The sequence below is a fragment of the Mesoplodon bidens genome (assembly GCF_964165515.1).
Source record: "Mesoplodon bidens genome assembly, chromosome: 10".
Classification (NCBI taxonomy): domain Eukaryota; kingdom Metazoa; phylum Chordata; class Mammalia; order Artiodactyla; family Ziphiidae; genus Mesoplodon; species Mesoplodon bidens.
Window position 1 is genome coordinate 105301546 of NC_138172.1, and position 26309 is coordinate 105327854.

Consider the following 26309-nt stretch of genomic DNA (forward strand, 5'->3'; position numbering starts at 1 on the left):
AGAAAAGAGTTTTATTTGAGCCAAACTGAGGACTGTAGCCCAGAAGACAGCCTCTCAGATAACTCTGAGGAACTGTTCCAGAGAAGCATGGTTTTCAGCACAGTTTTATATCTTGTCAGAACAAAGAACATCAAACATGTCAGGAATACAGACCAGCATGTCTACAGCGAGTCAGTGTGGCCTTGGCACCTGGGAAGGGAATCTCACCATTCAAGAAGGACCAGCATTGGTGGCCCAGGGAGACAGGCATTTCATCTTTATTTTTAGCATGGACATTCTTTACTTCTGGTCACTGTTCCCTTTTCTGTAATAATTAAAGCAGATGTACAATGTATGTTTGATTGAACAGCCACAAACAGGCTGTTTTAGTTAGTATAAAATTCAAGTTAACTCGTGTATAAGCCAGAATGTCTTCCCCACACCTCAACATGTGAATGTTTCTTCTATCAAGTATCAGTAATTAAGAAGCTTAGTCATTTTTTTTTAATTTTAAGTGTTTAAAAGAGTTTTTCTTCCAAGATGCTTCTTCCAAGCATCTGTAGATGAGATGTATATGTTTTCTTTGATGTATTGGTAAAAGCTCAAATACTAGTTCATGGAATTTAGAAGATACACAGCTATACCCTAGGATTATTTAGTTCTAGAATTTTTGTAGTATCCTTTTTTTTTTTTTTTTCCCTACAAACACCATGTAGAAGTTTAGGACTGGAAATACTGTACTGATGGAAGTGTTGCTGTGTGAAGTTTTGTCAGGAGAGCAATCTTTCCCCATAGTTATTCCTCAGATAACTTGGCCAGATTGCAGCCAAGTAATCTTGATCTTATCAGCACACTGTCATTTGAGGGTATTTATTGGTTACTCTGCTTGGTGCCTCTAAAATAGCCAAGCTGCAAGGTCCACAATAACAAGTATGAAATCCTAGTGATGTTTTCCCTGTTACTGTTTTTGTCACCTTTAATATTTTCTTGATGAAATTTCCTTTTACGACATAATGCTCACATTTGTTCTTTGTGTAGAGGCAGACTGTTTATACATTTAAATAACACTGCTAATCATTGTCCTCAATCGTCCTAAACTATTCCAGGGAGCAGAATAAGCGTATTTTCCATTTTGTTCTCAGTAGTGGTTCGAAGTTTCAAATTCAGATTTTGTATCATAGAATCAGAATTTTAGAGCTAAAAAAGACACTAAGGCCTGTGTAGTTCAAGCCCTGATTTTCACAGGTGAAGAAGCATATGCCGCCTGTGACTGCTTCTGCCACAGAGCGGGGAATCCCTGGGATGGGGAGCAGTTGTCAGCGTGAGCACAAATGAAGGAAAGCTGGGCTGTGGTCATTTTTGATAAAAACTTTCGTCTGGGATAAAATCGTAGGAACAGTTCATTTCTAGAGAAAATCTACTCTCAAGAAAACAAATGACCTCCCATAACTCGTTAATGCAGTTTTAAGTTTGAAAAAGACAAAGTCAAACACAATTTTACAAAAACTTTAGGCTCTGTCACCTGCAGAACATCTTAGTGCAAACTGAGCTTCTAATGAAAAACCCAAGTCCTGTGTATATATGTATTGAACACCCTCCTTAGGTGGATATCGGGGCAGATAATTTAGTGTTTTCAGGGAAAGTATACTAAGTAACATAATTTTCAGTTGTGTATGGTCTGCACATAAATCAGAGCATGATATTAGGAAACTTCCTAGTTACTCTCATTTATAACCGTATATTTTATATAACATATTTCTCTTAAACGTATCAAGAGATACTGCTATCGTATTGTGAGGTAAAACAGTCAAGAGAAAATAAACAGATTTCTTATATTTTAAAACGTTTTGCTGATTTTATGTTACAGAAACTTTTTTTCATCTTTTTCTTTCTTTTATAATAATGTTTATTTATCATCAGAAGCACTTCATATTTGTAATAATTTTGTGGGGTATAAATATCGTCATGTAATTTAAGTTTAAAAGGAGTGTCAGAATCCTCAAGCTTTTTTATTTTTTTGTTTTTTGACACTTGATGGTAAATAATTTCTGACAACTGAGATTTTAAATGTTTTCATTAATTTTCTCCTCAAAGGACAATCCTCCTAATTCTCCATAAGATTACTCATTGCAAGACTTGTTCTGACCAGAGAAAGGAGCAGGCTGTTAGAGGAGAGCGAGCTCTGGGCTCAGGCCCGGGGTTCCCACTGCAGGGCTGTTCCCCGGGCTGTGCAGGGCACCACCTGCTGGACCCGCGGCCCAGCACGTCCACGGACGCGTCTGTCCCCAGGGTCTGGGGGCCGTCCTCTCCCTGCTACTGTGCTGTCCTTGCTGCTGTTCGACAGACACTTCCAAATAAGAAATTAGTTCTTGGTAAGCTTTCTTTTCCTGACATCGTAGAAAATGATGATACGGTTTCTAATAGAAGGAACGCATGTTCTTAATAGTTTCTGCCATTAAAGGGAAAAATAAATCAGTCTTTTAACAGTTTCAAAATTCAAGGTTTTTTTAAATTAAACTATACAGGACTTAATATCAGCATTTAAATTAATGCTGTAAGCACACTAGTTATGGGGAAAACTTTTTCTGAGGATCTACTTAATGATCATTGTGTTTTTTTGTAGGGATGGTATACAGTGTGTATTTAGGAAACTACGAGGTGTTTTCCTTCTTAATCAAAAATTTATAGTCCTGAAACCTTCAAGGGTAGTAACTTACGTTTTGAATTAAAGCATTCTCTTCTTGCACCTTTCAATATACATGTTTACATAAGTTACACATTTTATACAACTATTTAATGTGGTGCCAAGTTTGGGCTTTTTTACATTTCCTTTTTTTATATAAATTTATTTATTTGTTTTTGGCTGCGTTGGGTCTTTGTTGCTGTGCGCGGGCTTTCTCTAGTTGTGGCGAGTGGGGGCTACTCTTCATTGAGGTGCGCGGGCTTCTCTTTGTTGTGGAGCACTGGCTCTAGGTGCGTGGGCTTCAGTAGTTGTGGAACGCGGGCTCAGTAGCTGTGGCACGTGGTCTCAGTAGCTGTGGCCACAGGCTTAGTTGTTCCATGGCATGTGGGATCCTCCCAGACCAGGGCTGGAGCTCGTGTCCCCTGCATTGGCAGGCAGATTCCCAACCACTGCACCACCAGGGAAGTCCCTATATTTCCTTTTAAAGTATGTCAGAAAATTGATATTTTGATATTAATTTCTTGAATTCTACAATTAATAGCAGTGGTGACTATATAAACTTCAGAGGATAATGTCATAAACCTTCAAAGCTTCCACACAAATCCCTCGTTGAGATGGGAAGAAAATCAATTATAAAAAATATTATTTCTTCATGTTTGTGTTTTCTTACTCTGTCATTTTTATTGCTATTTTAAAATGTTGAATTCTACAAGTCTTCTTATCCTAGATTTAATGTGTTCCAAAGTGGAAGTGCATGTAAATAAAGCATTTAGCACAGTAGCTGAAACATCGTAGGTATTTAATAAAATGCCATTCCACTGAAAATATCCGTTCAAATGACTTGGTTTCTATTTCTGTAAAACCTGCCTGGTAGAGTCTGTGAGGAGGCGGGGAGATAGCTCAAACCGTATCACGTTGAGTGGCTCATGATGGGAGGAGCCGTGAAAGCAGACTCTTTGCTTATATTGTATTCACTTATGTCTTGATTTTCTGCCTCCACTGCCAAGATGTAAACACCTTGAGGACAGGCCTTTACCTGTTACCCACCACCGTATCCCAGGGGCCTGTGATTCCTGGCATATGGGAGGGCTCAGTAAGGACTTGTTTTTTTTTTTTTTTTTTGAGGTATGCGGGCCTCTCACTGTTGTGGCCTCTCCCGTTGCGGAGCACAGGCTCCGGACGCGCAGGCTCAGCGGCCATGGCTCACGGGCCCAGCCGCTCCACGGCATATGGGATCTTCCCGGACCGGGGCACGAGCCCGTGTCCCCTGCATCGGCAGGCGGACTCTCAACCACTGCGCCACCAGGGAAGCCCGTAAGGACTTGTTTGATGCTACTGAATAACTGACACTATCATTGGCATACAGTCATTATTTTATAAATGGGTTTCATCTTTCGCCCTTGGAAACAAATCTATAAGCTTTTCATATTCTTTTAAGTTATAAAACAAGGAAGAGCATTCTTTTTTTTTTTTTAATTTTTTTTAAATTTTTTTTATTTTCGGTACGCGGGCCTCTCACTGTTGTGGCCTCTCCCGTTGCGGAGCACAGGCTCCGGACGCGCAGGCTCAGCGGCCATGGCTCACGGGCCCGGCCGCTCCGTGGCACGTGGGATCCTCCCGGACCGGGGCACGAACCCGTGTCCCCTGCATCGGCAGGCGGACTCCCAACCACTGCGCCACCAGGGAAGCCCAGGAAGAGCATTCTTATTGAATAATTTAGTATCAGTCACTCAGTGTATATTGAAGGAATTATATGCCGAAGATCCAGCTGTGGACAGAGACGTAATATTGATCCGTATCCCCAAGAAGTTCTGATTGGAACTGTTAATGAACAGCAGAAGGCAGAACGTTGAGTCAGTGAAACGGTGTCATTGTCACTGCAGTCGGAGGGCAGGGAGAACAGACAGCACTCTGAGCTGCAACAGCAGGAGGCGACTTGGGTTTAACAGGATGGGGAGGTGATGAAGGGGGTAGGGAGTGAGGCAGGAAAATGAAAGATGCATTTTCACAGTGTCCTCTGCACCGTAAACACCCTGAATTCAGCTTGTTTTGGAGGTCTGTGAATGCTCCGCCGCAGAGCTCAGAGTGCTGGTTATAGCACCTCTGCAGGCTGACAAGGCGAATTCTACCCATAACGCCAGCCTCTCACTAACGGGATTAGCAACACGGGATTCTATTCCTGGTGACTCTGGAGAGCCAGCTTAGAAAAAGTGCTTCCTGGTTCTTAGATAATTTGGGTTGGAATTCTGAGGGTTTTCTGGAAGACTTCTGAGAAGAGAATCAAGATAGCAGTATTTTGGTGGTATTAATCCAGGACAATAAAGAGAACGTCCTGACATTCTCTAGTGAAGTGTTAGGCTTCTAGAATATTAACAGTGTGGGGTGAAAAGGGTCCCAACGAGGCGGCTGGCAGTGGGAGTAGAAATAAGGAATCACATCCCACATCGCAAAGAAAGAAGTTGTGGTATTTGGAGATTTAAATTTTAAGGGGGAAGTCAAAGATTTATGCTGTTAATAAGTCTGCTCCACTAAACCCTGTACCTTCCTTTCCAAGTGCCAAGTTGCTTTTCAAAAAATAATTTTTCATCCTGATTTTTATGTTTATGGAACCCCCTCTCCTCCGTTTTGCTGAGCATTCATTCTGAAATGGTACGTAAGTTACATGTCTATATTAAGCCAGAGTAATAGATTTAATCCTCCAAATCTGTATGGTGGGAGTGACTTTTAAAAGCTATTTAGAGAAAATATTTCTGGTTTTACTTCAGTAGATGTCTTCTTTTAAAAAAAAGAATGGAACGGTCGAGAAAGAAATCTCTCAGAGAAAGGGTCCATTAAATCACTTAGTAAGCTCCATGAGTCCATGGAAACTCTGCCTCTCTCTTCCAGGGCCACCAGGCCTTCACAGCGCCACACTGGACCTGGACGGCGACGTGCGTGCCTCCGTGCCGGGTCATCTAGGCCAGACAGCGTCTCTGAAGAGGGGTAGCAGCTTTCAGCCTGGTCGAGATGATGGTGAGCATCTCCCTCCCACTTTTATCTTTTAAATTTGTACTCGTGTAATAGCCAACGTTTTTCTCTTGGAAAATTTCATAATTACCTGTGTTACTGCTGCTGAGTATTACCAGCCATCATCCCTTCTACTTAAGCAACTACCCAGTAATTAAATTTAGATAATTAAAATGAATTTTACAGTGTACATTAAAGAAATGCCATTTGATTTTTTAATATATCATTGGGCACAGGTCAGTGTTATTCAACACATTTCTGTGGTTGGATTTTTAAAAATACGCCACAGAAAAAATTCTCTGAGAACATCTTTAGTATGAAGGTTGCAACAAAAGTGAATCTCTGTAGTCAGTACAGAAAAATAGTAGACACCTTTTTAATGAATTTTAAAATTTGGTTTGAAAAGAGTTGTTTGTTTATTAATCATAAATTAGTTACTAATCATTTTTTCTGAGATAAGGCATCTCAAATTGTAACTGTGTTACATTTCTTCCTGAGGTTGACATTTATCTTTCGTTTGTTTACCTATATGAGATACAAAACATGTTGGTTATAATGCATTTGTGTACCAATTAGATGCTATTAGTCACTGGTTACTTATAACCTCAATAATAGATATAAGAAATGCAAATAAGGTAATAGAAATACCTTACTTCTTATTAAGTTCAAATACCTCTAAAGATGATTTCAAAGTATTTCATATTATTCTTCTAAGTACTGGAGTAGAGATTTTTTTTCTAAAGTTTTATTAATAATATGAATGGGGCTTCCCTGGTGGCGCAGTGGTTGAGAGTCCGCCTGCCGATGCAGGGGACACGGGTTCGTGCCCCGGTCTGGGAAGATCCCACATGCCGCAGAGCGGCTAGGCCCGTGAGCCATGGCTGCTGAGCCTGCGCATCCGGAGCCTGTGCTCCGCAACGGGAGAGGCCACAACAGTGAGAGGCCCGCCTACCGCAAAAAAAAAAAAAAAAAAAAAAAAATAATAATAATATGAATGAATGTCCATCATAAGCACTAAAATCAAATGATACATTTGCACTAAATGAAGGGATTCCATAACTGTCAGTGTGGCTTCTTCTTGTCCTGTTCCCATTCTCCACCCAGCCCACCAAACACTAGAATAAACACTGGAAAGAGCAGAACTGTTGGATTCTGTACATTGTGGTACCATGTAGCCCTCTAAGCAGATATAGCCAGGGCCTGACCCTGAAGTGCAGCCCGCCTGAGTTTCAAAAACATACTTCCTTTCTTTTATGAGTAGGATGACACATGATCTGTGAAAACCCTTTCCACACCCCTTCCCTGCCCTTACGTGATTCACTACCACCAGTTGACATGCTAACAGGCTTAAAACAGTTAGAAGTTATACTTGAGGCTGACTGTAATGAATTACATCAGCTTGAACAGTTCAAATTTATCCTGCCTGGGGTTTGTCAAGCTTCTTGCATCTATTTTATCAAATTCTGGAAATTTCCATCAAATTTGCAAAATTTTTGGCTATCATTTTGTCAGATACCTTTCTGCTCTGCTTCCTTTTCTGGAATCCCAACTGCATGTATGTTAAGCCAATGGATTATCCCATAGATCACTGAGGATCTGTTCCCCACCCCAGTTTCTCCACTCTGTGCTCCACTGTAGAGTTAATTGTTATGCCTTCAACTTCTCTGATCTTTTATCTTCAGCGTCTAAGCCAAAAGTTTCATGTACTTTTTCATCTCTAGAAGTTCCATTTGGTTCTTTTAAATATCTTCCCTTTCTTTCCTCATTATTTCATGTTTTCCTTTACTTGAACATTGTCCTTATAGGTTAATCTCTCTCTGTCATTTGTGGCTCTGTTACTCTTGACTAGCTTTCTCCCTGGTTTCTGCTTCTGATTCTCCTTCCCTGCCTTTTAGCCTGGTTAATCGTGTTTCATTGTTTCTCAGACACTGGGAATGTTCAGTGTTGAGTGTCTGGGTTTTGTTCTCTTCCTTTAAAGAGTGTGAGACTTTGTTTTACCGGTTACTTGCAAATAAGTTTGATTCATCCAAGGCCTGTGGTTAGTTGCTGGAGCAGTAACCTGCCTTCTAGGGAGACTTGAGGCCACTCCTGAATGGCCTGGGGTCACTCAGGAGGACTGCTCCCTCTCCCGTGTGATTCCTGGGAACCCTTGGCCTTACTACTCCCTGGCTGCTCTTTGCCTGGCTGTGAAGTTCACTGGACATGAGCATGACTTAGGAAGACTCTTATGTGGATTCTTGGAGCTTTTTTCCCACGTTGTTCCTGCAGGAGCATGGATCTTTTGAAACTAATTTTCAAAAACTTAGTCTTTCACAATTAATTTTGGGGACTCTCCCGTGTAGGAGTCTGCTTACACCCTTATGAGCTGGGTCTTCTAAAGCTTCAGGTTTCAGATCTTGTCCCGTCTCCTGCCTTGTCCTGGGCCCGTGACACCGGAGCTGTGGCCACGCCGGGTCTGCTACTACCACCGTCGGAAGGCGGCTCGTGTCGGTCCGTGTTGAGTTGGTCTGTAGGTGATGGCGGGGGGGGGATTGGGAAATGGTTGGTGCTCGCAGACCTAATACATTCACCTTTATCCCCTCAGACTTATTCTTCCCACAAGAAATCGGTCAGACCTTGTTTCCCACTTTCTACAGTAACTGCATTAAACGATGTGTAATCCAAGAGGCTTCGGTGTTTTTACTTTCTGTTAAATTTGTTTGTTATGGGAGGAGTTTTTAATTACATGATTGTGCTTGAATGTGTTCCTTTATGATAATTTGATTCCTTACTGAGTTTCCACCACTGAGTTACAACCTGAAGACAACAGGGTTGGAAAGCCGAAGCCCCTCCTCTGTGAAGCTCTCCTGTCCTGCCTCTGCCCCCCACTTGCCCCCCCCACTTGCCCCCCGCAGGCTCGCTGAGCAAGCAGGCCCCTCAGCTCACTGTGCTGCCACAGGCGTTGGTAGTTGGTGGGAAAAGGAAATACTGGTCTATCAGCAGATTAAAGCTCTGCAGCCCAAGTGGGACAGCATGGGGCACGTTTTTAGGCGGGGGAGCAGCAGTATGTTCAAACGCATTTTTAGTCTTGATTCAAAAGGATATTAATGGTATTTTATTCTTTTCCTCTTTAGCATGGAGATACCAAACTCCCCACCGGGTGGCATTTGTTGAAAAATTGACCAAGCTTGTTTTAAGTCAGCTGCCCAACTTCTGGAAACTCTGGATTTCATATGTTAATGGAAGCCTTTTCAGTGAGGTATGTGTACAGATTGACTATAGTTGTAGCTAAGTCGTGGATTTCTACTCTTAAAAATTTTAGATTTTGAAGTGACTTTTTTAAAGCCTCAGAAGCCCAAAGCCTCTAAGTATTGTCAGATGTTTTAAGATTAGTAGAAAATGCTGTAAAGCCCTAACACTTAATAGCTGTATGGCCTTGAGCAAGTTACTCACCTCTTCTGGGAGTCACTGTCCTTGACTGTAAAGGAGAATAGTGAGGGTCTCTCAGAGGCAGGGGTGAGTGCTCGGGGAAACAGTGGCTTAAAGAATAAGAGAACCTAAAGACAACCCTCAGAATGGGAGAAAATATTTGCAAATGAAGCAACTGACAAAGGATTAATCTCCAAAATTTATAAACAGCTCATGCAGCTCAATAGCAAAAAAACAGACAACCCAATCCAAAAATGGGCAGAAGACTTAAATAGGCATTTCTCCAAAGAAGATATACAGACTGCCAACAAACACATGAAAGAATGCTCAACATCATTAATCATTAGAGAAATGCAAATCAAAACTACAATGAGATATCATCTCACACCAGTCAGAATGGCCATCATCAAGAAATCTAGAAACAATAAATGCTGGAGAGGGTGTGGAGAAAAGGGAACACTCTTGCACTGCTGGTGGGAATGTGAATTGGTACAGCCACTATGGAGAACGGTATGGAGGTTCCTTAAAAAACTACAAATAGAACTACCATATGACCCAGCAATCCCACTACTGGGCATATACCCTGAGAAAACCATAATTCCAAAAGAGACATGTACCAAAATGTTCATTGCAGCTCTATTCACAATAGCCCGGAGCTGGAAACAACCTAAGTGTCCATCATCGGATGAATGGATAAAGAAGATGTGGCACATATATACAATGGAATATTACTCAGCCATAAAAAGAAACGAAACTGAGCTATTTGTAATGAGGTGGATAGACCTAGAGTCTGTCATACAGAGTGAAGTTAGTCAGAAAGAGAAAGACAAATACCGTATGCTAACACATATATACGGAATTTAAAAAAAAAAAAAATGTCATGAAGAACCTAGGGGCAAAACGGGAATAAAGACACAGACCTACTTGAGAATGGACTTGAGGATATGGGGAGGGGGAAGGGTAAGCTGTGACAAAGCGAAAGAGAGGCATGGACATATATACACTACCAAACGTAAGGTAGATAGATAGTGGGAAGCAGCCGCAGAGCACAGGGAGATCAGCTCGGTGCTTTGTGACCGCCTGGAGGGGTGGGATGGGGAGGGTGGGAGGGAGGGAGATGCATGAGGGAAGGGATGTGGGAACAGATGTATATGTATGACTGATTCACTTTGTTATAAAGCAGAAACTAATTTAAAAAATAAATAAATAAACTTTAAAAAAAAAAAAAAAGAATAAGAGAACCTGAATTGAGTATAATGCCAGTCAGGCCGTGTGGTGGATGAAACTGTCGTGCAATTGATGATGAACAGGTGATACAACAAGGATCAAATGTTTGCATCTTGCACATGGGTCTCAAGTGAGAGGGAACTTCCTAGTTGGAAAGAACTTAAAGATCCTGTTTTCTGGCCCCTGTGTGATCAGCCTGGAGAAGCTGTTTAAGGCTTTACATTCTCACAAGGTGCACGTGTACTTAGTGTCCTAATCATGTATAATTGGAGCACAGAAATTACGAGCGTAAAGTAATGACTCTTGACTTTTGTGTGTAGCACACAGATTCGGACTCGTCACTCAGTTGTCTCACATCAAGTGCCCACGATAGACCTCCAGGTCCCAGAATATAGACTCTGAGGCCCTTTGCCTGGAGCTCTGGTGGCTCAGGAGAAGATAGCTCTGGTTTTGTATCTCCGAGGAGACTCTTCACAGCCCTGGGGAAGCTGGGAGAGGTGGGGTCTTCCTGGGACTAGTGCACTTGCCAGCACAAAGCTGCTTTTGCTCTTTTACACCAAGGACACCTCTGCAGTTTGACAGAAGGTGGTGGGGGTCTTGGTCCTCCAGGATCCATCCAGTCTCCTTTGACCATGGATACATGCTATGCCGCTATTAAAGAAGTTTGCCACTATCTCTTTTCCTTTTAACGTGGTAGATCCTTAGATGTTTATTTAAATGGAAGGTTAGTTATCTAAACCATAAAATTTGCTTAGTACATGAAAAAGAGAAAAACAGTAGTGCATGCAAATAACAGACTCCTTCATGCAGAAAAACCTATCTCTTAAGCATGAGTTATCCCTGTATTTTTTTCTTCCGTTAATTGCAGCAGTGTATCAGTTACTGACACATTCAAATATTATAGCAATAAATAACATAGCTCACAACTCTTTCATGTCCATTTTGTATTACCTGGTTATTATACAAAAGCTGTGTTGAAAAGTTAACTGTACAGAGAAAGTCAGTCTTCCATAAAATATGGGTAGAGTTTGGCTGGCCTTCATTGCTGCCTGAAGAAGAGAGTGCCTTTAGGTGTTCTGAAAAAAGTTTTCTCAGCGTTGTGCTTTCAGACGTGCCCGATGAGCCCGCATTTTTGTTCATGGCAGCTGGATGAGAGTGGCGGCCTCTGTGTTGGGGAAGGTTTGGGTTTCTTGCCTTTTGCTGCAGTGGGGGACAGCCACCCCCTCCTGCCGTGTTGTACCCTCCTCCTCTTACCTGCTCCCTCTAAAGCAGAGCTCTTGTGAGACTGGAAAGGGGAGGTGCTTCCACGCCAGTGCCTGGACAGCCGTGTTCACAGCATCTCTTGCAGAGCGCCAGGGTTAGAGTAGAACACCCAGTGTGTGTCGCTTACGGGCTGTGATCTTGGGCAGATGCCGTGACTTCTCAGCCTACTTCCAGGGGGATGGTTTGGGAATTAGATGAGTTAGTATTAAGCGAAGTGCTCAGAACAGTGTTGGGGAGATAAACAAGAATTTGCTCTTATTATTTGGAGTAAATATTTTTTCCAGTATTTGAAGTGTCATTGGCCTGGCACACAGTAGGTGTTTCGTGAACAGAGCTTAGTAGTGGTGAGAAGTGTGGCACTGATGTAGAACAGAGACGTGCTGAATGTTGCCGAGGCGGGTTCTCACATCTGAGGGAGCAAAACCCAGGAAACAGCTGGAAACCTAGTTTTGTTTCCAGCCGAGTGTTTTCCTTCCAACTGGAGCGGTGTCTGGAGGTGGCCCCCACGCATGGACAGTAGTTGCCTCATCTTGCATCTTTTTAGGGTTTTTTGATCTGAGATGATTTAGTGAAAAGAGAAGGTATTCTCCTTCTCACAGGTTATACCTAGTTGTGTAAACGTCTAAATGAAGTGTTTGGTTGCAGATGAGGAATAAATGAGCTCAGGAGTCACAGCACTGGAAAATCACTGTGATCAGTTGTGCTGAGTTGGGTGTGCCTGTGGAATTTCTAAACTTTTCTTAAAAGTTTATGGTAATAATTAGTAAGTGTAATTCACTCTACAGATTTGGGCATGTTTTTAAACTAAGTGACCCTCTATTGAAAAGCCAGAAAGACACCAGAGGACAGTGGAAGGAATGGAGGAGTTAGGAAAGGGTGCCATCATGTCATGAGTGAGATCCAGAGACTTAATTAAATTAATATTGGGAAGAGTTCCAGGGTTTCAGTCTCATACAAGAAAGCTCTCTAATATTTAAACACAATTTACTTGGAATTTCCTATTTTTTCTTGTTGTAAAGCTGTTTTGTTTTATTTCGAGTTCATCTGTTAAAAGATTTAGATGGAGTTTCCAACAGTTTAACAACTAGTTCTTCAGACCAGTCAAGGCCATGTGAAGTAACATGTGAATCAAAACAGTGCGATCTAGCCGTTGGTCTTACCACAAAGTAGTTTTGGTCTGTGTGTGCAGGAAAGAGTTAAGGTTTTTAGCTAGCAAAATGGTTAATAGTAGGTTAAGATTTTACCTTTAGATATATTTTAAATATAGTGTATTTTGAGGTGAAAACTTTTAAAGTATCCAAATAATTTTTAAACTTTAGGAATCAGCATTTTAAAAAATTGCATAACTCATAGTATGTAAATTAAAATGTACTTTCTGTTCCAAAATTAAATTTTCTTTTAAAAGTAGGGCAAAGTGTACATAATTCAGCATGTGGAGATGTTCAACTCTTCATCAGATTAAAACAATAAGTAACGATTTTTTCAACAATTGCAAGAGGTATGCCTTACAGGTAGCTCCCCTTCCCTCTCCACTTCTTTTGTGTTTGGAGACAGGCCCTCGATGTTTAAACAGTTATTCTGTCCAGTAGGTGTCGTCACGCGTGCATTAGCACCTGTTTGGTGGGCAGAATTGTTCTGGCAAAGTTTAACCTAAATTTTGGTATGATGTTTTTTAAACAATTGATTTTCACTCTTTTGATTCAAAAATATTTCACAGAACAAAAGACTGTGAAATAATCTTCCCGTTGAACAAGCCCATTGTATAAAAAATTCAGCATTAGATACTATGGCAGGTAAAACCAGAAAAGACCCCATCTGACGGGACACTTGCAGGTTTGTATGGGCTTGACCCTTCCCGGGGACAGATGACACCTTCTTCCAGAGGCCCTTCCCATCCGTCCTCCGTAGCACAGTGAGCCAGGGCTCAGAAAAACAACCAATAGGGTGTTGGCTCTGTTCCCAACCGTGTATATCAAGAGAATGAGCTTTACTCTAAGGAGTTGGCTCGTGTGATTGTGGAGGGTAGCAGGCCCCAAAGTCTGCAGTCAGCACTCTGGAGACCCTGCAGTTCCCAGCGGGAGGCCAGCAAACTGCAGACCCAGAAGCACCACTCTTTTCACCTTGTTCTGCCCAGGCCTTCTGCGGACACCAAGTAGGCAACCTGAAATTCAAATTTGGACCTCAGAGGAAAGATTTGGGCTGGAGATGTAAATTTGGAACGGTGATCTTGTGATTTATAATAAGAAATATATATTTGATCTTGCTCACTCTTGATATTGTGACTTCCTAAGTGAGGAGTGGTAAAAGATGCCTTTTGTTGTGATAATGAGTGTCTCCCACCTGAGGATGGGGGCTAGTTGTCTGGAGGACCAACCCTGTGTTTAGAGGGTAGGAGCTTTCAGTCCCACCCCCAGACCTCTGGGAGAAGGACTGGAGGCTGAGTTCAGTGACGAGTGGCCAGTGATCTAATCAATCGTGTCTACTTAATGAAGCCTCCATAAAACCCCCAAAGGACACGTGGAGGTTGGGGAGAGTGTCCCACCTGCAGAGGGCAGGGGACTCCACCCCTTTCCCCACACCTCGCCCTGTGTCTCTCGTCTTTGTAGCTGGTCAAACTCCGACATGAGTCCCTCTGGTCACGCCTCACTGCAGCTCGAAAATGCTTCAGTTACTTCTCATTTGTCCTAAAAAGCACCAATTTCTGTAAATCCTGGTATACAAAGAATTTTGATGGTTGTTGGCCAATGAACTTAGAAATTTGCTTATTGAATTATTATTGTGAATTTGGGGTTTTGTTTTTTTAAAAACTAAACTTAAATTCTTTTAAAAGCGTATCTCTACAAAGAAAAAAATGATAAAAGCTGCACGATAGGTGTAAATTAGCTCCCGAAGAGGTGTGTGTGTCTGTGTGTGCTGGCCTCTTCTGTCAGGGTGTCTGATCCTTTGTTGAAGACGTCAGCGATCCTTTTCCTTGTCTTACTTCTTCCCGTCAATGGTGTTGATCCTGTAGACCGACTCTCTACATTGTTCCTCTAGCTTATACCTTAAATAAAAATAGCATACCTTGAAGTATTTTTAAATTACCTTGGCGTCAATATCATAATTATTTATAATGCAGTTGTTCCTAACTAGAAAGTTCTCTAAACAAATACACCAGTATTTTACCTTTAAAGGGTAACTTTTACAGAATGTTGGTGAAGTATCTGAATTTTTTTACGTTGTATCATTTTGTGATTACTTCTTCCTTTGGAAAGTTCCCTAAGTTTGCCCTGCCTAGGACATTCTGTATAATAATATTTAGTTGTTAGAAAATTTGGTAATAAAAAGTTAACTGAAATCCTCAGTGGAACAGATTTCTCATTTAATCAGTGTAAAGTGGTCTTCTACACATTAAGGAGAAAGAGAAATCAGAGGAAAACATGGCTATCAGTAAACAGATAACAATCAATTCTAGAATACATTCCCTCCTAAATTAGACTGTAAAGCCCCTGGAAGAAGAGCAGTGATGTGTAATTTTTAAAAAATAAAATGCCAGCGTTAATGCTCAAATTCACGAAAACTATCGGGAGGCGTGGAGCCGGGTGTCCAAAGGCGTCCGGACACTTGTCCAGAGCTTCTGCTCCTCTCGTTTCTGCACCCACCGCCCGGGAAGTGGTGCTGGAGCGGCATCGCGGACTGAATGCCTGTGGGCTTAACTGTAGAAAACTGTGGATGAAAACAGCATGTGAAATTCACCTACAGAAAGTTTCAGTTTAATACTTAGCTTTATTTATGAGAATTGTACTTAAAGGTTTTAGGAAGATGAATAGCTTCTTGTTGGAATAAGAAGGGTTTTCTAATTAGTCATCCTTTAATCAGAAACTTAGATTACTTCTTATACATTCCTTTTAATCAAGTTATAACTATATTTCATGCTTTCTTTATATACAACTGCTAAAGCATTTCTTTTTATAAATTATTTCTAAAGACAACTAATTTATTTTTTTTAATTTTTAAGACTGCTGAGAAGTCAGGCCACATTGAAAGATCAAAGAATGTAAGGCAAAGACAAAATGATTTTAAGGTGAGTTAAGGACAGGTATGTAGACTTTTTCTTGGGGTAGGGTTTTCTCAACCAAAGTGACTAGAGACCTTGATGTACATTGAAGACATTTGTCTTGTGCAGGCCGACTCTTCCAGTTGATTTAATCAAGTTGATGCCTTTTAATGCAGTTTTGCTTGTTCATTATTGTCTAGAAAATGATCCAGGAAGTAATGCACTGTCTGGTGAAGCTGCTCCGCGGGGCCCTGCTCCCGCTCAGCGTCACGGAGGGCGGAGGGCGGCAGTGCAGAGGCTGGGAAGTGAAGGCCGAGCTCTCTGGGCAGGGGCTCGCTCACGCCATCCAGACTCTGAGGTAAATGTGGGCTCTGAGGTAAATGTGGGCGCGTTCTCCGGAAAAGGGGGAAAAGCCACACACTCAGTGTGGGCTATGATTTTTAATACACTCAACACAGAATTTTACTCTCTCCTTTTGTGTCCACTGTTTCCCGTGTGTCATCTGATAACTAAGCTCTTAAACCTTGCTGGTGCTTTTGTCTGATGAGAATGTCACCTTTTTCATTGTTTAGTTCAGTGTCACTGTGATGTTATCCCTGTGAATGGGCTTACTTTCCCCATGTTTTCAACATAACGCTGTAGCTTATAAGCACAGCGTTGTGAATCGTTGTGGGATGGCCAAAATGATGTCAGGAATTGCTTCCAGATCCTGCTCTGCTGACATTTGTTTTGCTGTGTTTGTTCTACAGGCTTACTTATGAATCCTTGACTGCCCTTGAGATTCCTAATGACCTGTTACAGACGATCCAGGACCTCATCTTGGATCTTCGAGTGCGTTGTGTGGTGGTCACACTGCAGCACACGGCGGAAGGTATGTTGAGCAAAACTGATGACATTGGCTAGACAACAGTTATTTGCACATGTCACCTCTTTCCAGCTTCCAAATCCTTAAAAATATGAAAGATGCTCTTATAGAAATCTGAGTATTTCAGACTGTCTTTAGCTGCTCAATACAATTTTTTTCCTTTTTTGAAACTTTTCAAATCTATTTACTTTGAGATGCCAGACCATATATAAATTAAGATGGGTATACTTGAAAAATATTTAAGGATATAAGAACATCCTTATGGAAAATGTTAAGTGGAAAAAGTAGAATATAAAATGTGTATAAAAGTATGATCCCAATTTTGAAAATATATATGTATATTTAAAATTTTTAATTTAGAAATATCAGCATAAAATCAGAAGAAAGACTGTTAACAGTTTCTCTTTGCCGCAGAAGTTATAGGTGTTCATTTTCTTTATACTTTTATAGAGTTTTCAGGATTTCTGCATATAGTCATAAACAATAAAGGTTATCTTTACAAAGCAGCCTTTTGGGTTATTAAACATTTTCAAAAACAATCAAGAACATTGTTGGGCAAGGTGCAAGCCGTTAGTATCTGTCCCAAGGACTTTGTTGTAGGAAGGCCGTGTCTGCACAGAACCGGCCCCTGGCCCAGGTCGGGGCTGAGCCCTCAGGTGTGCACCAGTCGTGTTCTTCCCTCCGTGGGAATCACGTTGTCATCGTCGGGAGCATACAGGACTGAGAGAGAGTCCACTTCGGTCATCAGAAATCTTAGGGGAAAATGCCGTGTGTCTTACATTGTACCTGTTTAATATGATCAGGAGTGCTGAATAACTACTAAGTTGTTGTCTGAAGCTGTCACTGAACCTAGCCCAGCATTCTCCAGATTGGGCTACACAGTAGACAATTTTATTTACATTAATGTTGTATTAGAAAAATCCAGTGATACACATTTAAATCCTTGAGTCTACCAGAATTATATTCTCTCCCTACTTTCACTGATTTTTTACAAACTTATATAAAACAATTAAAAACCATAACCTTTATGCATTTTTATCTCTCTGAAGTTCAGTGAGATAATTATAATAAGACGTGCTCGTGTACTTGTGTTCCCTGTAGAAGTAAAGAGATTGGCTGAAAAGGAAGACTGGGTTGTCGACAGTGAAGGCCTGACGTCCCTAGTAAGTTTAAATTCTTTTTGGTGATTAATCATTAGTGTCTGTTATATTCAAAATAGTTGATTTATTTTGATAATGAGCGTATGCTCTCTATTGCAACTCTAAAACATTTCTGGAAATGGAAAAGCAAACTTCTCAAAGTTTTCCTTCTCAGAGTCATTTTTGCTTAACACTAACCACAAGTATTTAAAAATGAGTAAAGATAGTGGATCCCCCTTTAGAGTGATCTTTCTTCATCCTGTGACTCTTAACTATTTTTTGTTGTGTTACATTTTTTAATGTGATTCTAAGTTACCCAGCAATTTGAATTTTTAAGAAAAGCAGGATAGGAAACCAGTGCTGTTGCTGGGCCCTAAGGCAAAACAGGCAACAGCGAACTTCTCCAGACGCATGCAGGGGTCAGGTGGGCAGTTAAAACCATGGTCTTTTCTCTCTGGAGTAATCATCTCTTCAGACGGGGCTTTGAGATTTTCAGAATCCCCTTGAAAATAGTGTTAGTGTTAAGAGTTCGTGAGTTCTCGTGTTTTCGAGTCTGTCCCATGGATCCCACAGCAACCTGTATGTGGGTGTCAGACAAGGTTAAAACATTCAGTGGCTTAAACAAGGGGGCATTTCCTTTTTCTCCCCAACTAAAGCGGCTGGGACTGGTGTGGCAGCTTTTGTCATATAGTACGGGCAGTGTCCAGGGCTCCTCCGACTCCTGCTTTGTGACCCTTAGTGTGCCTCCTCTCTCAGGATGGCCTCATGACACGTGATGGCCACTGCAGTTCCAGCCACCACAGCCTTATTCCTGTCAGCAGGGAAGTCCAGCATTTTCCCAGGAGCCACAACTGACAACTCTGCTTACATCTAATTGGCCATAATTTATCCACGCGCCTACCCCTGTCTTCAACGGAGGCCGGAAAAAATGTGGTTTTTTAGCAGAGCACAATCCTGGCCCCAACAGTTTCTGCCTTACCTCAGTAGACAGGTACAGTAGAATAAAACGGTTTGACTTGCCCACATTTACAAAGTAGTGGGGCTCAGGTTGTTGAGGAGCAACCATCCCCTGTAACATTTCTTCATGTCCTTGAATTTGTGTGCTTGTCCACAGCCTTCCTCTGACAGTTGGGGAATTTTTTTTAATTTAAAAAAAAAATTATTTTTTTATACAGCAGGTTCTTATTAGTTATCCATTTTATACATATTAGTGTATATATGTCAATCCCAATCTCAGTTGGGGAATTTTTGACAAGTTGAAATTCTTCTTTTCCTCCAAAGTTCAAGGTTCTTTCTTAAGTTAATACAAAGCTATACAAGTGTGTGTTTGGAACAGCAGTGCTTACTTCCAAATTTTTGTAAATTAAATCATGCATGAAATCAGGGAAATTTATTTTTAATAAGTCTTATAATTATATATATATATTTTTAAATATTATTATTTTTGGCTGGGTTGGGTCTTCAGTGCTGCGCATGGGCTTTCTCTAGTTGTGGCAAGCAGGGGCTGCTCTTCGTTGCGGTGTGAATGCTTCTCATTGCGATGGCTTCTCTTGCTGCAGAGCATGGGCTCTAGGGGCGTGGGCTTCAGTAGTTGCGGCACACGGGCTCAGTAGTCGTGGCTCGCAGGCTCTAGAGCGTGGGCTTAGTAGTTGTGGCAGACGGGCCTAGTTGCTCTGCGGCATGTGGGATCTTCCTGGACCAGGGCTCAAACCCATGTCCTCTGCATTGGCAGGCGGATTCTTAACCACTGCACCACCAGGGAGGTCCCTGTAATTATATTTTAAAGGATTTAATTTTAATAAAAATTTGTTTTGATTTATTTGGTTTATTTTTCAGAAATATTTATGTTTAAGTACAAACTATCCTATAACTAAATACTGAGTTGGCCAGAAGGTTCGTTCAGTTTTTTCCGTAAGATGGCTCTAGTAGCACTTAGCTGTGTTTAACTTCACTTGAAACAATTTTGTTAGATGGTATGTGACACCTGTCATATCAGCATGCATTTTAAAAAAAGACATCAAAATTGGTGAATTTTTGTGTAGCCATTTTAATATTGAAGATGGAAGAAGAAAAGCAACATTTTCGGCATATTATGCTTTATTATTTCAAGAAAGATAAAAACACAACCAAAATGCAAAAAAAGATTTGTGCAGTGTATGGAGAAGGTGCTGTGACTGATCGAACATGCCTAAAGTGGTTTGCGAAGTTTCGTGCTGGAGATTTCTCGCTGGACAATGCTCCACAGTTGGGTAGACCAGTTGAAGTTGATAGTGATCAAATCGAGACATTAATTGAGAACAATCAATGTTATACCACTCAGGAGATAGCCGACATACTCAAAATATCCAAATCAGGTGTTGGAAAATCATTTGCACCAGCTTGGTTATGTGGATTGCTTTGATGTTTGGGTTCCACATAAGTTAAGCGAAAAAAACCTTCTTGACCGTATTTCCGCATGCGAGTCTCTACTTAAACGTAATGAAAACGTTCCGTTTTTAAAACAAATTGTGACGGGCGATGAAAAGTGGATACTGTACAATAATGTGGAACGGAAGAAATTATGGGGCAAGTGAAATGAAGCACCACCTACCACACCAAAGGCCGGTCTTCATCCAAAGAAGGTAATGTGTGTGTGGTGGGATTGGAAGGGAGTCCTCTATTATGAGCTCCTTCCGGAAAACAAAGTGATTAATTCCAACAAGCACTGCTCCCGGTTAGACCAACTGGAAGCAGCACTCCATGAAAAGCATCCAGAATTAGTCAACAGAAAACGCATAATCTTCTATCAGGATAACACAAGACCGCATGTTTCTTTGATGACCAGGCAAAAACTGTTAACAGCTCGGCTGGGAAGTTCTGATTCATCTGCCGTATTCACCAGACATTGCACCTTCAGATTTTCATGTATTGGTCTTTACATAATTCTCTTAATGGAAAAAATTTCAATTCCCTGGAAGACTGTGAAAGGCACCTGGAACAGTTCTTTGCTCAAAAAGATAAAAAGTTTTGGGAAGATGGAATTATGAAGTTGCCTGAAAATGGCAGAAGGTAGTGGAACAAAAAGGTGAATACGTTGTTCAGTAAAGTTCTTGGTGAAAATGAAACATGTGTCTTTTATTTTTACTTAAAAATCAAAGGCACTTTTTGGCCCACCCAATATTTCAAGGAAGGAGGTGTGGAGCCGACGGTACCATCCAGCACAGCAGCCACAGCTTCAGGCTGCAAAGAAAGAAGCAAGTACAGAAAGAGAGAGTACCTCAACTTTCTGTATTGACCACATGTTGAAATAATGTTTGATATATTACACGTTACAAACTAAAATTTAGGTTCTTCTTTTACTTTTCTTATTGTGGTTCCTGGAAAATCTAAGATTACGTACATGACGTGTGTTTGTGGCTCACACTGCACTTGTGTTGGGCGGCACTGGTGTGGAGGGAAGGCCCTGTGCTGCTTCAGTGTCTGGTCTGGTTACGTCCTCAGTTCTGTCTCAGTAGCCATGCCATCTTCAGAAGCCACTTAACCTCTCTGCCTCTAGTTAAAGAAGCAGAATGCTTGTTCACAGTGGTGTTGGTTACGATTAAATGAGATGCTGTAGAAAAAAGCCGTAACCTACAAAGCTTTATACACATACAGAGGATTTTAATTTATTAAACTAATACTTGTAATACTGGGACCACTATGATAAAAATACCTTAAATGTACATAAAGCCTTACTATTATTAAAGCTCTACCTTATGCCCCTGTCATCCCTAATTATCACAGCAGGCCTGGATGGCAGGCCAGAGACATCGCTGGACCAGCACCACTGAATTACTGCCCCAAATGAAACAAGCCAGGCACAGCAGACAGCACAGTCCTGACCCTGGGTTCTTAGTACCAGCTTCAGATCATCTTGTGCAAAGAAAAAGATGTGTGTTCAATTTGAGAAAACAGAGCATCTGTTTTCAAGGATTTATGTTCATTAAAAAAAAAAAACTGACAAAATATGAACAACTTAGTCATAAAATAGGTATTGGCTTCAGGTTAGTGTTTTTTATACACTCAGTCTAGTGTGCGCGTGTGATGGCTGCACAGCGGGGTCCCCAATGTGCGCACGTGAGATAACAGCCACGTCTAAGGTTGGTTGTTTGTTTGTAGTAGATAAGCCCCCATGAAAGTCCTTTGAAGTGGTTACTGTAGAGACTTGTTTCTAATAAATTTAAAGTTGATAACATGGTAAGAAACTGTAACCATAGAATAGCTAGTCTAGTGTTTGGTGACACACAAGCCAGAGATCTGAAGCCACTTACGGGTGATTTGGTGCCAACCAGTGTGTCTTATTGGACGTTGTTGAAGAAATGTGCTAATAATCCCATGGGCCTCTGGGAGGTGAGCCTGCTGTCAGCTGTGGGCACAGACTTCCCGTGAGAGGGAAGGTACATCCAGGCTTAGAACAATGTCCAGGGTCCAGCTTTGAGTGTTTACCTAACATCTGAAATTCTCAGGTTTTGAACAGAGAGTCAGTTGTCTCAAAGGCTATTACATACACTACTTTACATGCTTTGCCCCCATGACTGTGCTTTCAGCTGAGTGTCTGAAACAGCTCATTGGAGAGCATCCTGTTTTCTACTCGTGTTGAAAATGTTTTCTGCCTTTTTTCAGTTTGGATAATTCTGAGAATTTTCTCCTTTCAGAATAACTGGAATGATACGTGATAACTTATAATCAGCCAGCTTGGGTGATTCAGTGACGAAATGCAGAGATAGTGCCTCTTCTTTCTTTTCAGAAGAAAGAAATCACAGCTGTGTAGACTCATGTGCTCCCATGCCCACTGGCAGTGAGTGCCCTCCGGGCTCTCTGTTCACATTCTAAGGCAAGACAGTTAGGAAACGGCACAGGAACAGGAACACTGAACTGCCTGCCACTGGATTTGGGGCTGCATTCCCAGTGTTATTATCGTAACATCTTAGATTTGCCTACCTCCTAGGGCAGGTGGGAGGGTTCGTAAGGCCAGTGTCTACCAGGACTTGACGTTCTGTAGGCGGTATGTTCTCTCACATCCATCCCGGCCCCCGCCCCCAACCTTCTTTCTCTGCGCTTAGGCTTTTGCATGTTCTTTATGGTGCCCTCTGGTGGCTCCAAAGTGCAGTATTAAAATGACATTAAGTTGAGGTGCTGTTAGTTTTCCTTAAGCCTGGATTCTTTTTGTGGGATAGTAAGCTTGTCTTTCTTTGGTTTGTATACAGGTGTGTCTTTTTTTCTGTTCGATTTTTCCCTGAGTTCTTTTAGTAATTGAAGCAGATTTTGCCCAGAGCTGGTTCAGCTGAACTGAGCCTTGCCCTGCCCCGCGCAGACTCTACCAGGCTCTGGCCCGTCGTGGTGACTCGGTGCCTCCAGGCCCCTCCTGTCTCTGTCCGGGGGCGGCCCCTCTTGCCCTTGGTCTCAGCTTGGATGTTGTCACTGGCTCAGGGGCTTCTCCTGCTTAGGGCAGAACCCCTCCATCAGTTTTCCTCGGAGTGCCTGCTCGTTCTCTTCATGGCACTTACCCTACTTTGCAGTCCACTTATTTTATTTCTGTACTTTTTTTTGGTAAAAGTGACAGTTGTGTCCACTCCATCCCAGAATGTACACGTAACGAGAACACGTGTCACCGTCCCCTGGAGTGGGCCTGGCACGAGGAGGTGTAGTTAGGGCTCATTCAGTCTCATCCTGAAGCCCGTTTGTTGGACGTATTTTCAGGTTTCATCTCTGACTTGATGGGCATAGAAGGTGACTGTAGAGATGGTTTGGAATGAAAGGTGTCGGCCTTCCTCTGGGTCATCGTACTAACGTCCCCTGGGAGATGAGGAAGGCCCGGGAGATGGAGCTCGTCCCAGAGTATGTTACACCTGCACTTCATCCCGGCATCTGCCTCTCAGGAGAGTAGAATTTTGAAGAAAAATTCTCATTCTACCCAACTTCTATTCTAGTTGAATTAGATGTGCTTCCAACTGTCAGGATTCATGGTCTTTAAATATCAAGTGCAGAACATGCCAGGTCTAGGTCCGGGTGGTGGGGAGGCTGTGTGTGTCTCCATCCCTTTCCGCACATCTAGAAATCTGGGCATCAGGGCCGAGTTTGCTTCTGCTCGGGGTCTGCATGCCAAGGTCCTGTTGCTTTTGTCTTCTGCAGCCATGCCACTTTGAGCGCTGCGTGGTGCACTCCCTGCAGTCGCTGCGAGAAGTCCTGGAGTGCAAGCCCGGAGAAGCCAGCGTGAGTGTCTGAGAGCAGCCGTCTGCGGTGGGGGCCGGGCAGCCGGGGGCTCCCCTTGCAGGTTTGGGTCATTGCGATGCCAGAGCTGCTGCCCTGTCACTCAGGCCACAGTCACTCAGCCCGAGGCCAGCTCTCCATTCCTGTCCCCTTTCAGAGTCAGGTGACCCACACTGGACACACTTTCCCACGTGTTAACTTCTTATATCGAACTTCACAAACAAAAAGTTTTCTTAGCCAGGTACGACGATTCTAATTCTTCCTTACAGGTCTTTCAACACCCGAAAACCCAGGAAGAGGTTTGCCAACTAAGCATCAATATCATGCAGGTACTTTGTAAAAGCACTGATGCCCTGAAGCCTGAAATAATGTGAATTATTAGTCTTCCGTCCTACTCATAATCAGTGTATAGCAAATATTAAATATGTATTCTTTTTTTCTTCTTGTCTGAGAACAGAACAGTTTATGGTAAATAAGTTCAAGGTAAGATTAGTTCCCACCTGCTTAGCAGTACCCCAATAACCCATTTTTATTATGCTCCCCTTTTCGTGTTCTCACAGTACTGTGTGTATCACAGATTAAATGACATATGACAGTTGTCTACGTTGTACCTAGAGCAGCACCAAGGTCTTTGGGACCCGTGCCTTGTGGGCACGTAAACCCAGTTGAACGCATGAGAGAATGAGTGAGAGGAAGGAAATCGAGTACACTCAGGAACTCAACAATGGGATCAGACATAGGTGCTTTAAATGTTTTTATCACTTAGCATTATACATTGGGATGTGTGTTCCCAGTGCTTACATACTTTTATGTGTATGTGAATATATACTCTATATATGGGACATACAGTCTGTCACGTACAGAAGGTACATATGCATACATACCACTTAATGGAGATACGCCGTATTTCTGGTTATTTATGTAAAATTATCTTTAATGTCCAAGTAGATTAGTATCTAAGCGTTCACACCACTGAAATGTCTTATTTTTGACTTAGGTTTTTATATACTGTCTGGAACAGTTGAGCACCAAGCCGGATGCCGATGTAGATACTGCACAGTAAGTAGAGCTGAGAGTAGCCTCACCGATGCGTTTACCAGGATTGAAAATACAGGCGCTTGTTCTGTGTTTGGTCCTATACCCTGGGACTAACAATAAGAGAGAGCAAGTAGTCATATGAATTATATCTTTATATATTTGGCCTGTATTCTTTCCACAGTGTCTTCGTCTTCTGAACTTGTCTCACCTTTACTAGAGGCACTTTGAACAAACTGAGCACACGATTAGCTTACTGATTATCCAGAGGAACGGGGTTTACTAATAGTAAAATAGGGAGTTAAAATCCGTGACTCCTCGTTGATAGCTGTTGTGGTGCTGGTGCAGGGGCTTGCCCTGGCACTCCTGTTAAAGGGACACTGTCTGGGCCATTCTTGGTTAGTTGAGCTCCAGAGGACACATCTCGATTCCTGGTATTTCCAAATCCACGTGATAATTCTTTTATAATGCTGCTCTCTGGGATTTTTTTTAAACCTAGTTTTTCTGACTGTTTGGCACGTGTAATTTCTGTGTACCTGAGGTTTATGCTCTCTGACACAGATGATACTGAAATAAATGCCTCTTAAATCTATAACTGACAACTGGAATTTTTCCCATGTTTGTCTGTTTCCATGTTTCCATGGTTTTTGCCTCTCAGTATATAAGACACCGATCTCTCTGAGACCTAGTAAATATTTAGTTGTTCTAGTTTTTCTTTGATTTTATATGTTTATTAGCACATTAATTTACCAGGGATTTGTATTGTTAATCAGTTTCCTGATGTTTTGGATTAAATAAGCCTTGTCTTCTTGTTCTGTTACAATTTCTGTTCCTTACATCATTGAATTCTAATATGTAGTGAAGGTATTTCTGAACTTTATTTTCTGTTCTATTCATTCACAAATGTTTCCTATCAGTGTTTGTTGTTTTAATTATCAGTAGTTTTTTTTAATGTTTTTCAGATTGTTATCCTTTTATTGCTTCTTTCTTTTAAACTTACTTTATATTTTTATCTATTTAGTCTTCCATATGAATTCTAAAATAAGTTGGTTAGATTTAAAGAAAAGGAATCCTGCTAAGGTGTTACTTGCTATTCTGCTGTATCTGTAAATTAATCAGTGGGTCTTTGGTGCTTCCTCCCCTGCAGCTTTCTGTGTCTGGTCACTTGTTAGGAAATTAACTAATTTCCTAACTCAGCTCACTTCAAGTCATTTACTTGAGCTTGAAAAAGTCCCCTCTAGATTCTGATGGGCAAAAACATTTCAGTTATGAGAGTCTATACCTAGAAATTAAATTATTGGGAAGACCCCAAAAGCACATTTTATGTGGCCCATGTTAATAGATAGTCCAGTGTCTACTTTGAGCTGTTAGGTGTTAAATATTAAAAAACAGAAAGTTATATGATTTTGACCAAGAGGTTTTAAAGTCAGATTTACATAG

General features: G+C 41.6%; 1 protein-coding gene across 5 annotated transcripts in view; it reads left to right on the top strand.

Moving 5' to 3' along the window:
* EXOC2 (exocyst complex component 2) overlaps positions 1-26309 on the top strand; it is a 155895-nt gene that overhangs the window by 79492 nt on the left and 50094 nt on the right. For all 5 annotated transcript variants that reach the window (XM_081247054.1, XM_081247053.1, XM_081247056.1 and 2 more), the window contains exons 12-20: positions 5549-5674; positions 8782-8906; positions 15564-15629; positions 15803-15960; positions 16352-16473; positions 17569-17630; positions 23757-23837; positions 24104-24163; positions 24832-24893. In XM_081247054.1, coding sequence (XP_081103180.1) covers positions 5549-5674; positions 8782-8906; positions 15564-15629; positions 15803-15960; positions 16352-16473; positions 17569-17630; positions 23757-23837; positions 24104-24163; positions 24832-24893 — 862 coding nt within the window. The remainder of the gene's footprint in view (positions 1-5548; positions 5675-8781; positions 8907-15563; positions 15630-15802; positions 15961-16351; positions 16474-17568; positions 17631-23756; positions 23838-24103; positions 24164-24831; positions 24894-26309) is intronic.